The following is a 14,608-nucleotide window of genomic DNA, read 5'->3' as shown; positions in this document are numbered from 1 at the left end:
CCTGCCTACTAGATACGACGGCATCTGCTTTCGTACCATCGCTCCTTTTGTGTCTGGTCACCTACCTACCCTTGGCTGACATTGACACACCTGATCTGGTCCGAACTTTACCTTTTCAGCGTGCTGTCACCAGTCAGTCTTTTTTTTTCTCTCTCTTGGCTCCTGGTAAGTTTGGGTCACTTCTGAATCGTTTCCTCTAGTCTCTTTGTGTCTTGTTTCTGGCGTGACTGTTCGTCCGACCTTGGGTCACTGCACCTAGGGGCGCTCGACCCTCGCCATCTCAACACGCGTCCCACGAGTACAACCTACCTACCTGCGTCACCCAACCCCCAACTCTCGTCTATTGTCTGCAGGTCAAAGTTACCTTGCATTGTGTGTTCCCCACTGTCGCCCGTAATTGGGACGATGTCTGAGGCTACTGTTAATCAGCCCTTTGCCCATTGACCTTTGCTAATCGCATTCGCCTTGATCCTAGATTGTTTTTTTCTTGGACAAATATATTCATAATCCCCTCGACTTTTTATCTTGGCTCAAGCCTTTGGAACCTCGTCCACGAACAAATCGTCGCTCAGATACCAGTCAAGAGCGTAAGGAACGACGACATATAATTTCAAACGCACCAGTCGAAACTATGGCGTTAAACAACACAACCGAGAAAGGGGAGCTCGCCCCTCCCAAGGCCGCTGCCACCAGCGAAACTACCAAGATACTTGAGAAAGCTTCAAGTGACACGCTGTCCCCGGATAGTATAGCAGCGGGAGGCCGCGGCGGCCGAAACGGGGGCAGTTCTGGGTTGTCGACGCCGACCAGCGTGACGGGGACACCCCTGAACCCATTCGACACGGACATTGAGGCGCAGGCCAAGATGCATACCACCGACACACGAGAGCAGACAAGACACTTTCTCGGGCGCTCGTCAACGAATCTAGCACGTGGTGAGAGCCGCAACGCCGGTTCCAACGATGACTGCCAGGTCTGGCCTGGTCAGGCTCACTGGAAGAGGAAGCACAAGGCGGCCAAGCGCAAGAACAGGAACTGCAACTGCCTGGCCAGCCTCAGCCGCCGCAATCGTATGATTGTTAAGATCTTCATCGGTCTGTTCATAATCGCTACAGCAGTCGGTGTCGGCTTCGGCATCAGCAAACCGCTGGGTGCGCGGATCTGGAAGCCTAACAACCAATAGTCAAGGCACCTGGCTGGTACTGCGTCGGTTGGGACTCGGTTATCTGCCATATCCCGGAATTGTCGACGTTTTATGTTTTTTTTGGTCTTGCTTTTTTTTCTGGTCTTGGCAGCTGCTCTTGTTTCCCCCGGAACCAGAGGGGCTTTGTTTTACCATCGAAAGGTGGAAGCTGTGAGTTGGCTCCCATCTCCTCCCTCATTTGTCGGTATGCCTCTTGACTTGGGAACTGGGACTGACAAGCGTGCAACCAGGTACAAAGCAAAGCTGTGCTGTAACGCTATTCCAAGCATCTGTCAACCACTACAGTCTTTTGCGGAGGACAGCTCCGAAGCTACCCTCGACCGGCGATGCAAACAACTGCTCAGGGCTTGACACATGATACCCCTATTCAGCTTATTTGTTCAGCATGTTTTTCTTGGCGACCCTGTTTTCTTGGCAGGAAGCTTATTCTCTGAGATATAATTTCGATACACATACAAGACGACTTGCGGCGATGGGGAGGTTAAAAAAGACGCACTGTCGGAGTTTTTTCTTATTTTGCTAGATGGAGTTTAAACAGGATATGGAGTTATTCCCCATCTTGTTGTTTCTTTTTTTTTTTCAGGTCATGCAGGGCGTTGCGTTGTCTTTGCACTATTGGGACGATACAGAACCGGCGCCATGGAGTCCGCTGGTTTATTATTCTTCTTTTCTGGATCATTGCTCGGGACCGCGCCTGTGAAAAGGTCTGGTATCCCACATTTCTTGATTTTGTCATCATCAAATATTCACACATTTCTGCCTCTATAACCAAAGTCCGCTTTGACTCTGTTCGAGAAAAACTGCCAAATCATAGGAGCTCTCAGAGCGTGACTACCGCACGGTGACTTTGCGCCAAGAAATCTAACAACAGCTGCCATTGAGGGGCTCGAGAGATTCGTTGGCAAGCGGCTGTCGTGGAGACATTTCAGGAATTTTTCCCGGTGGCAGTGCCACAGACCCCATTGGAAGCAAGGCGGCGGACAAAAGCACAGGTATAATTTCAACAGCAGACACAGGTTCGCGGCCTGATTGCGGCAGATGTGGATTTGTCTCTCGCAATAACGTTGCCGAAACAAGGGGCAAAGATATACTCCCAATTTTCCTCTTCTTTGTCTGGCCATTCTCTCTTACACATGCAACTACCGGCCGCCGCGACCTTGTCCTGTCGTACCACGCACCACCTCAGTTTTGTGCTACCCACAGATCTCCTCCATTTGTCTATCACCCACGTCTCTTTTAATTGCGGCCATACTAACATGCAATGGACGGGTTGTCCCTAAACACCTGACCGTTGGTTTTTTTTTTCTTCTCGTTGCGCCGCCCATCACCTACCTGCCTTGCGATTGTGCCGAAGCGAATGCGAGGGGTTTGTCGAGCGGTGTGTGCACAGATGGTGTCAAAACCCATCGCCAGGACTGGACTAGACCAGACTTTGGATCGACTGGAGCTTGGGTTCTAACTGCAGAGTAAACATGTGTTAACTGATGCACCCTCGCTGCATTGGCCCGTTGGGTGGGTTCGCTCTGCAGTCGGATGTGGTTGGGTGCCGATGATGGCACGTTTCGGATGCGATTCTAGTTCTGCTTCTAGCAGCGATGTGGCACGTGGCAGTATTTTGAATGATGACCATGTTTGAGAGAGGAGTTCAAGACGCTAGAAAAAAAAACCAGACCTTTTGCGGAAACCCATTTACGCCTTCAGAATGCAAACCCCCAAAAGCAGACGCCGTGATGATGCAAGAATATGTACATGGTACCATAATAAGAAAATGGGAGGTTTGACAGCAAATATGTCAGGATTCCTAGAAGAAAGAAAAGCCAACACAATGACGAGCACAAAAAACAAAAAACAAAAAGCCACAACCGTACGCCAGATGACAAAGGAAAGTAAGTAAAGCATAATACGAAGCGATGGGTTTATAAAGCGGGATGTGAGTTACCTATTTTTTTTTTTTTTTTTTAAACAAGATGTGACGGATCGGGCCTTCTAAGCGGCTCGTCGTACAAGGATACGGGACGCCTCGATCCTGCGTGGTCGTCGCTGAAAGGGTTGCGGCGCGAGTGCTGCTCGTCGCCGTCCGGATAATCTCTGCGTTGGCGCTGCTGCCTGAGCGAGCCGCCGCCGTTGCCGGTCAGGTCGACGACCGAGTCGTCGTCGGAGAAGGGATTTCGGCGGACGTCGAAGCTGTGCCTGTAACTGTTATTCGTGCTGCTGGACGCGGAGCGGTGGACCCCATTGTGGTTAGAAGACGAGTACGGGTTGATGTCAGAATAGGGGTTCACGGGGGAGGAGGCCATGCGGCCAGCGCCGGCTCCCTTCTCGACGTCTATCGAGTAGAGACTGTCGCGCCGCCTGTATGGGCCGTCCATACTAGAGCGGCCGAGGCCCGTCTCCTTGAGGTGGGAGAGATACGGGTCTTCATTGTGCCGCGGGCTCTGGTAACCGCCATTTTGGCCGTCTTCTGCCTCGTGCACCTGGTTCACACCAAGGGGCCGCGGCACCCAGCCCTGGGTCTCGCGCTGCAGTTCGAGCTGGCGAAGGATGTCCTTCTCATCGTCGGTCTGGGGCCCATCGACGGTTTGGAAATTGGCCGTGTCGGGCTCTGTGGTGCGGACGGCATCACGCCAGGGGAACGACATGCGGCCATATGCGCCGTCGGCCTCGAGCGCGCGGCGGGTGGCGTCGGAGCGTGGGTTTGATTTCTCGCGGCGATCAACCATGACAATAATGCCTATCGTGATCAAGTAGCCGATGGGGATAATTATGCCGACAAATATGTAGGCCACGAGCCAGTTGGCCTTGGTCTCATCGAGGGGTGGAGGGGGTCCTCCTCCTGGCGACATTGTGTCCTGTGATGTGTGCGTGTGTGTGTTTTAGTGTTTTTAGGTCTCGTGCGTTTAAATGGCTTTACCTGGTTGACTTTGATTGTCTTTAATTGTTAGCCTGCTCTCTTGTTTTTGATAGAGCTGGTATCCAAGTGAGCGCAACGGGTTAGGGAAGGCGGGAATAAGTAAAGGTTGCCCTGCTTGTTTCCAGAAAGAAAGACAAAGGAATGTCAAAACTAGGTCTCAACCGTGTAAGTACCTGTTTTTATCTTGGCAGGTAGTGACTGCTTCGCACGATACAACAGTAATAGTTGTGGAGGCTGAAGATGAGTGGAGAGATTTATTTCACTTTTCTGCTTCCTCCTTGGGCGAGGAAGTGTGTTTATGAGGTGTTTGACAGGTTCCCACACGTACGATGCTGAGTGTGTGGTTGAGGGAGCGGTTGCTTATTCCGGCTTACTGGATTCAGATCGAGCAAATGGGCAGCGAAAGTGGGGTTGGGAACTGCACTGCTATGCGCTGCACCCCTTGCAAGCGACACTCGGCAGTTTCCTTTGCCTTGCCTGACAGCCAGGAAATAAGCACTTGCTTGTTGGCAGCTGTGGATGATGATTGATCGCTTGATCGCAATGAGACCCCAGTAATTGGGGGTTGGAGAATGTGATATGTTGGAGCGTGAGAACGAATGTCTTGTCGCAGCTCGAATGAGGTTCCATAGCAGGTAATTAACCAAGGTGCGACATGGGCGGAATTTGTAGTGACAAAAGGACAAGGCGCTCTTTTTTGTTTGAAAATGAGCTTGTTCGATCAGCTTTGTGCAACTGCCGGCCTCATTGACCGATCTCACTTTGTTCTTTGTCGTATGATCGTTAAGCAGGGAGACATGCCTTGTGGATGAGGAAAGGGGTCTGAATTGTGGTCCATCACAGTCAGCAAGATCAGCTGAGTTCAGGATTGTCGGATTACACGTGACTCGTTAGCTCTTGATGGAAACATCATAGTAACTCAGACCCTAACCCTTAACGACAAGCATCCCACATGCTCTCACAGTAAGAGCTCCAAGCCGGTCTATTTGACAACGCCAACAATGACAAGACAAGTAAGACAGTCCCGGCGCACCAAACGACATCTATGAGTTCCGTTGAAAAACACTCTTTCTAATATGATTTCCACCCATAAGGATAGACAGATTCACAATCACGTCCTAGATAGTCAAAATACCGTTCCCACGAAGAGGCTATTCAGACTCAAAGGAAGTCAGATACACTATTGGATTCGAATAGGTTCTGGAAGTCTTCGTTCCTTGCCACAAGTAGTTCTCGAATTCACAATTGCCCATGAAACTCGTACACCCAGAGCTAATCTTGGCACATACAAAGAGGGTAAGGAGTAGGTGACGATATGGCCAAGACTAGTATAGGCTGAGCCAGAAGGCCAAGGTCTTGTCCAGATTGTAAATTCCAAAGCTACCCAATTTGCGTGGCACGGACAAGAGTGGTCCGGATAGCTTCCCGGTTCTTCGGTTATGCGAGTAAGCGTAATTGTGAATCGATCTGAGGACCCCAGCCATGACTGTACTTTAGCAGTCTCATCGCAGCCAGAGCTGATTCTAAAGAGAACGTGTTCATGCAGATTGCAGCGCCATAGTGTTGCTCGAAAAAATCACGTCAAGATTTCTTCTTGTCATTTGCCGTCGTGGACGTGTCAGCCGTAGCTGATTTACCAGCAGCAACCGCGAGGGCGACCCTCCTCTGTTCCCACTTCTCCCATCCAGCCTGGCAAATGTCCTCCTCGACCACCAGGTCGCGCAGCCGGAACCAACGAGCAGCAGGCAGCGCGAGGACCCAGTCCAGCAAGCCTGTCTGTCTGGCGACGGCCGTTGCGACGAACCAACCAATGGCGCTGGCGGCCCCCGCAGAGAGGCCGACAAAGACCTGCTTCGGCGTGTGGTAGCCCAGGTAGACGCGACTCCAAGCCACCAGGCCGGCGAGGACGAACCCCATGGCCGACACCGCAGCCCGCTCGGGCATGGACCACGGCCTGTGTGGGTACCGATCGACGCCGTACAGCTCCTGGAGCTGCCAAAGATCCCAAGCCAGGGCGGGCGTCGCCTTGGCCGTTTCTGTCTTGTTGCTGCCGCTGCCCCCGCCGCCACCACCTTGCTTCTTGACATTGTGCGCCTTGGGACGATGCCTGACGAGCAGGAAGAGAGCCAGGCTGAGGGCCCAAAAGGCGACAAACTGGGCGTGAGACGACGGCATGCCGTAGCCTTTACCGTGTATACGCCGGGGGCGCTCCTCCTTGATCAGCCGCTTGAGGGCGAAGTTGATAGCTTCGCAGGCGAGCTGGCCGGCGAACAGGAGCGCCACCTCGGCCTCGCGCGAGGACCAGATCAGCGTGACGTAGACGACACATAGTGCCTGGGGGACGAGGGCTAGCCAGGCGCAGACATACGAGACGGGGTCGGAGGGGTCCTGGATATGGGCAAGTAATCAGTCAGTGGTGTGCCCGTACCATCTTGTCTGGAATCAACCTGGCTACTAAATCCTTACATAGAAGACATGGGTAAGAGAGAGCGAGGCAAGCGGGGCTGTATCGTCTGCCATGTTGTCGGGGCGGAGGCGGCTGTCTGCAATGTTGAAGGGTCGCCAATCGTCAATAATGTAACGTGTTCAGGCCAGCATCGCCGTTGTTCGGTTATGAGTCGAGGGGAAGTTGTCGGAAAACCACAATGGGTATGTTGTGTCTATGAGGAAGTGCAGATATGGCCTGGGTTAAGGATGCAGCTCGAACTCAAATTAGTTAGGTTTTTTTTTTTTTTTTTTTTTTTTTTTTTTTTTTTTTTTTCCTCTTCTTTTTCTGGAGAATTGCTCCGAAAGCCAAAACTTCTAGTCTAGCAGGTCAAACTGATCTCACGCGACCGTTTGCCAGCAGCTATGTGAACCTGCACTAGCTCAAGCCCGTTCCGCTTCCCTTAGTGACGAGGTCTTTTCTTCGCGTGACCAACCTAAAATTCAAAAACGGTCACTCGCTGTCCGTGCTAGTTTGCAGCCCGACTATTTTTGCATGTGCGGTTGATTGGTCAGTGGCTGGTGGGGTGTGGCGCTGGTATCCTTTTGTGCCACAAATCAGGCAGCCAAGCTATTGAGCTCGAGACAGCTGTTACTGATGCGGCTCGATGCGTTTTTTTACTGTAGGACCATATTTGAGTGTTTGTAATATCGAATCGATCAGTATATTATATATAATCAGTCCGACATTGCATCTGTAGACACAGGTGCAGCCTCGCCTGCACCCTGTACTGAAGCATTACCATCACCATCCGCCCGCATCGCCTGTTTCTTTTCCCTCTCCTTTTGTCTCCTCTTGAGCTGCCTCTCCCGGTTCAGGCGCTTCTTTTTAGCCTTGAGATGCTCCTCCTTGGTCTGCTTGTCCTTCTCTTGCTCTTTTTCCTTTTTCGTTTTTATCCGAATTGCTATCCTCTTTCTCTTCCCGGGACGCCTCCGCTTCTTGCTTGCATCCCCAGTGGGAGCCTTCTTCGTACCATCGCCAGACTTTTCCTTCTTGACCGTAGCAGTAGCAGACGCAGGTTTCGACGAGGAGACGACTATCTTGGTCACTCTCCACGGCACCTCCCACCCCCAGCACCGCTGCCCCGCCGCGGCCAGGATCTGCTCGCCCGTGACCGCCACAGCCTCCAACTGCGCCTGCTGCTCGGCCGTTGGCGGGCCGGCGACGTAGTAGCTCTGCGGCCGGCGGGCCACCACGAACCCACCCACGTTCCCGGCCTCGTCGGCTGCCGCCGGGTCCTCCTGGGCCGCTAGCACGACCCTGCTAGCGGTTGTCGCGCCGCTCTTGGACGTCGCGAACAGTTTGAACTCAAACACTTCCTCTGCCGCGGGCTCTGTGTGATCAGCCGGCTCGGCCTGATTCGGTGCGGCTGGGGTGTCGAAAGTGATCAACGACGACAGCTGCTCTTGTAGCTTTGCCCGGGCGGCTGCCGCAACGGCCTCGTCGCAGACTTCATCCTCCGACTCCGATCCGGAGTTATCAAAAAGCTCGTCCCTCCGAACTCTGGACCAAGATGTCAGCACGGTCGGTAGATTTCCCTGGTCTGCTATCTTGACGCGCAGCCCAAACATACCTCTTGGCTTCCGGTATCTCAAACATAGCCGCTTTCAAGGTGAGTATATCTGCGTGCCGCAACCCTTCCGCCGCTGATGGCTGGCTGATTATCGCCTATCCAATCCTGCAGACGTTCGTCCGGAAAACAATTGTCGGCGAGAATTTTACTGCATGCAGCGTTCTGCGTACAGCGCCCGCACAAATGACAAAGCACCAGTACATATAATCCCAAAGATTAATTTTGGCGTGGTCTTATAATCTTTTATCATTCAGTGAATGGTCCTGAATTGGCGACATTTGATGTGGATAGTGCGAGATGCATTCGCCGAGAAACTTGCTAAATTTGCGCTCGTCTTGACAGAGAAACAATCACGTGATTGGGAATGCCTGCGCATAACCTCTCTCGATATGCTTAACCGCCTACCAAGGCACATCCCTCAGGTACCTTATCTGAATAGTATCAAGCATTTCCCATGGGCAGGTTACAGAACCATCGGTACCACGTTTTTCCAGCCAAAAGCCCCGGGAGTCGATTGGTCCTGCGAAGCTTCTCAACCGTCTTATGCACATGGACATAACCAGGTTCCAAAGAGCGCTGCGGGGGAAAGAATTTCAAAGGGTGACTCGAGCAAGCAATAATCCAGAAAGAACAGTTTGGCGTCACACGAGCAGTTCTGAACATGCAGACTAGAGATAGTGTTTAACAATAATTAACTACCTAATAGAGACGGTTATAAAATATCCTTCTCCAAAGTCACAGGGCCGCCCGCCTATCCTAGCGCCATTCTTGAAGGACCCAAACCCCGTGGGTATAAGGAAACGTGAAGAAAGCACAGTAAGAAACATCCCGTGAAACTTTTCCATTTGTCCTCGTCGAGAGAAAAAAAAGTATCTCTGTTTGATGTTACCGAACCCCCCTTTCCCTGCCTCTGTAAGCCCTTTAACAGAAGAGTACCACCATCCACCCTCGTCACGCCGTCATTTGGTACAGAGCTTGGAGCGCAATATATATTTCGAAGAGAATCAAAGATGTCAAGACGAGAAATCGCACAAAATATAAGAAATCCGGTGCCGCGCAATTGAAGCGCGTGGGAGACGATTAAAAAAAAAACCCAAACTCCAAGCCATCATGAGTTACCAGAGAAAAAAAAGAATATGTGGGTAAAAGTGACGATCGCAAGCTCGAGATTATCGGCAAGTAGAAGTTGAAACGAAGGGCGTACGCAAGCAATGCAAGGCAGGCAGAATGCAGTGCAGGGAATTTGAAAATAATAAGGGAGTAATTGTACAGTTTGCCAAAACAGGCAAAAAATTAAGGTATCGTTGTGATCGAAATCAAAGTTATGATTTGCTCAGTTGGTAGCATTCCACGAGTAGTGGCTTATGCCGTCGACAGAGCCCCTGTGTGACGGAGAAGGATAGACGGACGCAGGCGGGTTTCCGTAGTGAGACTGAGGTTGCGGGGACGGCTGGGGCTGGGGGTGAGCTTCAGTCTTTACAGACGAGTGCGCCTGACCGCCGACTTTGTTGTAGTCTGAATATGCATACGGCCGGCTCGCATCACTGCCGTTGGTGTAGGAGGTCGAGGACGGCGCCTCTCCTGCCGTGGTTGTCCACGAGCTAGACGAGGGGAAGTAGTCACGCGGCGGAGGGTTCATCGCTGTGGAAGATTGGGGATTGGATTCGCCGTGACCGCTGGCACTGGGAGGCCCAGTTGTGGGCGTGTACACCGAGTTGACGCCCGCAGACGAGGTGCTCTGTGCCATTGATGGCCCGGAAGACACGGGTGGTGCGGCACCGTAAGGGGTAGGGGGCTGCTGCGAGTGTGGGCTGATGTCACTTCCGGCGCTGTGCATTCCGTAAGGTGCGGGAGGTCCGTATCGGTACTCGGGCGACGACTCGGTGTTGGTGATTGAGCCCACGGACTGGTGGCTGGCGTGACGCGGGCTCTTGGTTGGTCTGGGGTTGCTGTCGACGTATCGCGGCACGCTCAGGCCATCTGTGGAGGTGGTTTGTATCGACAGCTGCGGTGGTGCTGCGCTTCCTGAGGGTACATAGGCGTACTGGGTTCGGATCGGAGGTTGTTGATGAGATGGTGCTGCGAGAGGCATCTGCATGGCAGGCATGGATGTTTGCGGCGTCAGCTCAGTCGGCTCAGAAGTGTAGCTGTTTGATGTGTTGAGCTGGAGCTTCTGCGAGTAAGGGTCGGCGGACATGGACGTCGCCGGGTAGCCACCGGGGGCTGATTGGACCTGGGGTGCGTTCCATGAGTTTGGGTAGGAGCTGTAAGAAAATTTAGGTTAGCACTTCTTGAATTTTGCGTTTCCTTTGTATGACTCCGAGACTCGGAACTCCAAACTTACTTGGACCGCATGGTCATTGGGCTGGGTGGCATCTTGGGCCCTCCGGCGCTGAATGTGAAAGCCGACCGTGGCATGTCCAAGTTCAGTGACCTTGACTTGTCTTGCGCCTTGATGGACATGGCTCCTGTGACCATACCAACTCCCGTCTCAACAAGAGCCTGACCGCGAGATCCTGCACTCGACCCAAGGAGGGGAATCTCCTTGCGTGTCTGGAAGTTTCGTGGACTCCTGCCGCGAACAACAATGGGAGCTGTTGTGGCCTCAGCCATGACCACCTTGTCTCCGTTTGTGAGAGTCCCCATCACCTTCAGGTGCAGAATGAAGTGCTGCTGAAGTTCCTTTCGCCGTCCGTTGTTGGCCGTTGCGCTGTAGTATGGTTGTTAGCAAAACGTCCAGCCTGAAGTCGAGTGCTTAAAAGATGTGTGAAGGAACTTACACCCTGAACTGAAGCCGCCTCCAGCCAATCGGGTAGACAGCAAATTCTGCGTCCGAATCCGGATGTCCGTCGTCCTGGCAAGGGATGAGCGGGAGTGGTGCCGGCTCCGAGTCTGGTCCCGGGTTCTGCTCGGGCGAGTTTGGTGGGGGCGTCTTCCAAGGAATAACAATCAGGCGGATGGGATGGCCATCTACCGATTCAATTGCAGAGACAGTGACCTCAGTGCTGCTGACGGGTACAGGCTCGCCGTTCTCGACAACGACAGAGAGCTGGCTCTTTGGGGTCGTGAGCGAGCCGCTAATTTGGAAGAGGTTTCGGCGGTAGCAAGTAAGTTCGGGCTGCATGATGGTACCGTCAGGGGAGCTGGTCGGCCCCTCAGAGAGGAAGAACATGCCATGTAGCTGGGCAGTCATTTCCAACTGTTGGATGCGACCATGAGCGTCGACAACTGTGACCTTGTCTTGCACCTTCTTGAAGGAGAGAAGTTTTTGATCTTGGTGGCCGCCCATTTTCGATCCGTCGTCCGCCCGAAGATCCTGGACCATCTCCGTGTAAGGCTGCTCCGTGTGCGAGTATGGCCTTTTTAGGTTGGGGAAGCTGTGGTGAGTCGACAGAGCCGGGTGCGCCGAGTGGGGGTGGGTTTGGTGGTGCTGCTGCCTATCGTAGGCGTCCGCCTCCTCTTGCGAGTAGCGGGCATATGGGTAGCCATGGCCGTCGACGCTGGGGTTCCTCGGGCGTGCGGCGGGGTGGTGGTGCGGAGGCTGGTGCTGAAGGTGCGCAGCGGCAGCAGCAGCCGCAGGGCTGGGCATGCTGCTCGAGTCGACGCCGTGATGCCCGAACCGGCTGGGTGCAGCCATGTGAACAGGACTGCCGTAGTTCGGAGCCCACATGCTAGTGTGCGCCGGCTCCTTCAACTCTGTCATGGTTACTGAGTATGTTGTGGTGGACATGAGCGCATGTCTTTCCAGGCCGGTCCGTTTCTGGTGGCCAATGGATATATCTTTCACTCTGCCTTGACCTTGGTCTCAGTCTGCCTTTGAGATTTGTGGAATGCTGCAGAGCACAACACAGCTCAAGGCCTTGGACAGAACTCCAGAGAACCCGATTATCGGGCACTCTCAGCGTTTAAAAGAGAGACAGAAAAATGACAGCCGCGCCAACGACAAGTATAAAGAAACTGATAGGAAGAAACAGGTCGAGCTTCCCCGCAAAGATCCGTGTGTTATTATTAGGCTTCGACGTGGTTTGGGTGCTAGGAAACGAACGCGACACCAAATCAGTGAAGATGTGTGGACGCAGGCTCGACGAAGCAGTAGCAGGGCCAAGTAGACTTGTATAAAAGTGGCTTGGAGGGGGAGTGAACTTGCTTTCGCTACGGATTGGACTTCGGCAGCAGTATCCTGGGGAGGGGTGGATCAAGCATGGGAGGCCCTGCAACTGCAAGAGTCCCACATTGGTGCAGGGACCAGAACCAAGCTCTATCAGGCCCTAGGCCCAGGCCAGGGCAAGGTCAAGGGCTGGTAGTGAGCAGTGGAGAGGGGGTCTTGGGGGTCGCTCTACTAGGTAGGTACAGTACGCCGTAGCAAGCCTGCCGTGCTGATGGGCGTGACATATTAGCTCTCAAGCACAGAAACAGTGGGCACAGGAGGGCTATACGTAATGTTGTACTGTAGGCTGTACAGGGGAGAAGCAAACGAAACACTCACAAGGATTTTGGGGCGGCACCTGCTATTACTTCGTAACACTTTGATGTCCTGTCCTTGTTACTACCCAGATCAATACGCTATCTTTTTGGATCACGTTGCAGTTTGCCTTCGCGGGCGGGCTTCTCAGTAAAGCCAAATGTCCTGCAATATATCAGAGGAGAAGCGAGGGTGTCAACCTTGCCGAGTGGAGAGAGGCGCGAGGCTCGAGCGATGGTGTTCAACAGAAACGCAAATAGCACATGTTTACTTTGTATCGCGACCGACTCAGAACCAAATATGCTCCATATTCTCTTGTTGTTTTGCGGGGAAACGAGATTGTGGGTGGATCCGGCACCGGAGAACTTGTCAGAAAGAGAAGACCTCTCGAGATATGATGACCCGTGGGTAATACTCGGAAAGATAACCCAACAGTGGACTAGGTGGCCTTGTCTCGAGTGCTTGTCGGAGAAAAAGCTACTGTAGGTAAACCGTGCGTGTGTGTTGTGTGTGTTGTTTAGCCATCACCTCTTGCTTGGGCCCTGATCGGATGTGACCAGTCTAGTCTAGATTTGAATTTCCTCTTATGTCGAAGGCTGTTGCCAATAAAAATGTGCTGGTTTTTGTCTTGTCTGTCACTCTCTGGGGGGAAACGCAGAGCAGCAAGGTACAGCGGTAAAGGTGACATCGGCGGAAGACGGGAGGCAACGGGCCTGGGCCAATTGTTAGCCCATGATTTGGTGATGGGGCAGCGGCGCAGATGCCGGTACCTTGAGGATTAGCCTTCGTCTGCCGGAAGGAGGGAAGGGAAGCTGTGTTGCTACGCTGTGTGTGCTGGGCCGAGAGAGGCGCGACGGCAGGGTAGGCCTATTCTCCTCTCTGCTGTGGTAGACGAACACCCTGGCTGGTTTGGTTTGCGGACACAAGGTACCGACTGACCTGTTGTACCCTACCTAGCAAGGTGCAGGAGGATTTTTTACTGATCATGTGTGGGTCACTTGTGGGTACAGAGAACGAACGAGGGAGTTTCCAAGAGGGAAGGAGATGGACAGTATCTGCAGCGGCCAAAACCGGGGGGTGTGTACTCTACTCATAGTAGACGTTGATCCCACTCGGGTGGTGGGTGGAGGGATATGGATGGTGGATGGGTGGATGATGTGGTGCGAATGCCCGCGACAAAGTAACTAGCTCAATATCCCAGTTGTCGATGAGGTTGTTGTGGTTGTTTATTGTCAAGAGTCAGTTCCCTTCCTGCTAATAGGGGTAAAAGTGTCATGAACACCGCCTGCAATTTGAGCATAATTACATGCCATCTGATCTCGTTCACCATCCCTAGTTCATTGAATCGCGGCTACCATCAGTCCACTGCTGGTATGGGCGGCTCGTTGAAGAAGTCGAACCTAAAAAAGTATTGCCTCGTCTTGCTGAACTGTAGTAGACAGCGCTCAAGCCCAGCCAGCAGGCGACAGTCCGAAAAGAATCGTCTCCTGGGGGCCCACCCCCGGCAGATGGCAAGGGAGCTGATTGCGAGACAATCCTCCGAAGAGGTCTTCTAAGAGGTCTCTTGACCCGCTATTCTTCTAGAATATTGCATTGTCGTTGGGCAGAATGCACCGAGGCAAGCACTGGAAGCGGGATGGCGTGCGAAGTATTGGGCGTCAGGAGGGGGGGTGCGTGCCTCTTTTTTTTTTTTTTCTTAATTTTTTATCCTCTTGGTCAATCAATCAAATCCACTCCCACCATGAAGGAAAAAATGTCGGTTCACGAGATTGCTCTTTTTTCTTCTCCGGGGCAAGGGTTGACTTGTTATTTTGCCCACGCGAACCCTGCACCTGCCTAAGTTTTATGCGGTATGATATGCAATAAAATGGCATGGGAAATTGACGGGCTTGCAGCAGCCCATCCCAACTCAGCCAGCCGTTGGAAACGACGGTCCCTTTCTTGTCTTACATTCACCCGTTGTATTTTTGGCA

At 52.8% G+C, this 14,608-nt stretch overlaps 5 protein-coding genes across 5 annotated transcripts; 1 reads left to right on the top strand and 4 right to left on the bottom strand.

Annotated features, from left to right (window-relative positions):
* Positions 1-631: 631 nt before the first annotated feature.
* Positions 632-1,183, top strand: PpBr36_08421 (uncharacterized protein; the record flags this gene model as incomplete). The annotated part of the gene is made up of 1 exon (XM_029895552.1): positions 632-1,183. One exon carries the CDS (start codon positions 632-634, stop codon positions 1,181-1,183), a length of 552 nt encoding a protein of 183 aa, XP_029747467.1.
* Positions 1,184-3,162: 1,979 nt separating this feature from the next.
* Positions 3,163-4,047, bottom strand: PpBr36_08420 (uncharacterized protein; the record flags this gene model as incomplete). Its single annotated transcript, XM_029895551.1, has 1 exon — positions 3,163-4,047. The coding sequence occupies one exon, from the start codon at positions 4,045-4,047 to the stop codon at positions 3,163-3,165; it is 885 nt and encodes a 294-aa protein (XP_029747194.1).
* A 1,649-nt stretch (positions 4,048-5,696) lies between these two features.
* PpBr36_08419 (uncharacterized protein) lies at positions 5,697-6,635 on the bottom strand (the record flags this gene model as incomplete). The annotated part of the gene is made up of 2 exons (XM_029895550.1): positions 5,697-6,503; positions 6,582-6,635. 2 exons carry the CDS (start codon positions 6,633-6,635, stop codon positions 5,697-5,699), a joined length of 861 nt encoding a protein of 286 aa, XP_029746770.1.
* Positions 6,636-7,277: 642 nt separating this feature from the next.
* On the bottom strand, positions 7,278-8,199 carry PpBr36_08418 (uncharacterized protein; the record flags this gene model as incomplete). The annotated part of the gene is made up of 2 exons (XM_029895549.1): positions 7,278-8,103; positions 8,174-8,199. The coding sequence occupies 2 exons, from the start codon at positions 8,197-8,199 to the stop codon at positions 7,278-7,280; spliced, it is 852 nt and encodes a 283-aa protein (XP_029746771.1).
* Positions 8,200-9,506: 1,307 nt separating this feature from the next.
* Positions 9,507-11,903, bottom strand: PpBr36_08417 (uncharacterized protein; the record flags this gene model as incomplete). Its single annotated transcript, XM_029895548.1, has 3 exons — positions 9,507-10,437; positions 10,518-10,883; positions 10,954-11,903. 3 exons carry the CDS (start codon positions 11,901-11,903, stop codon positions 9,507-9,509), a joined length of 2,247 nt encoding a protein of 748 aa, XP_029747726.1.
* Between the last annotated feature and the right edge of the window lie 2,705 nt (positions 11,904-14,608).

Source organism: Pyricularia pennisetigena, chromosome 5, assembly GCF_004337985.1.
Source record: "Pyricularia pennisetigena strain Br36 chromosome 5, whole genome shotgun sequence".
NCBI lineage: Eukaryota > Fungi > Ascomycota > Sordariomycetes > Magnaporthales > Pyriculariaceae > Pyricularia > Pyricularia pennisetigena.
This window is presented reverse-complemented; position numbering and strand designations above follow the sequence as displayed.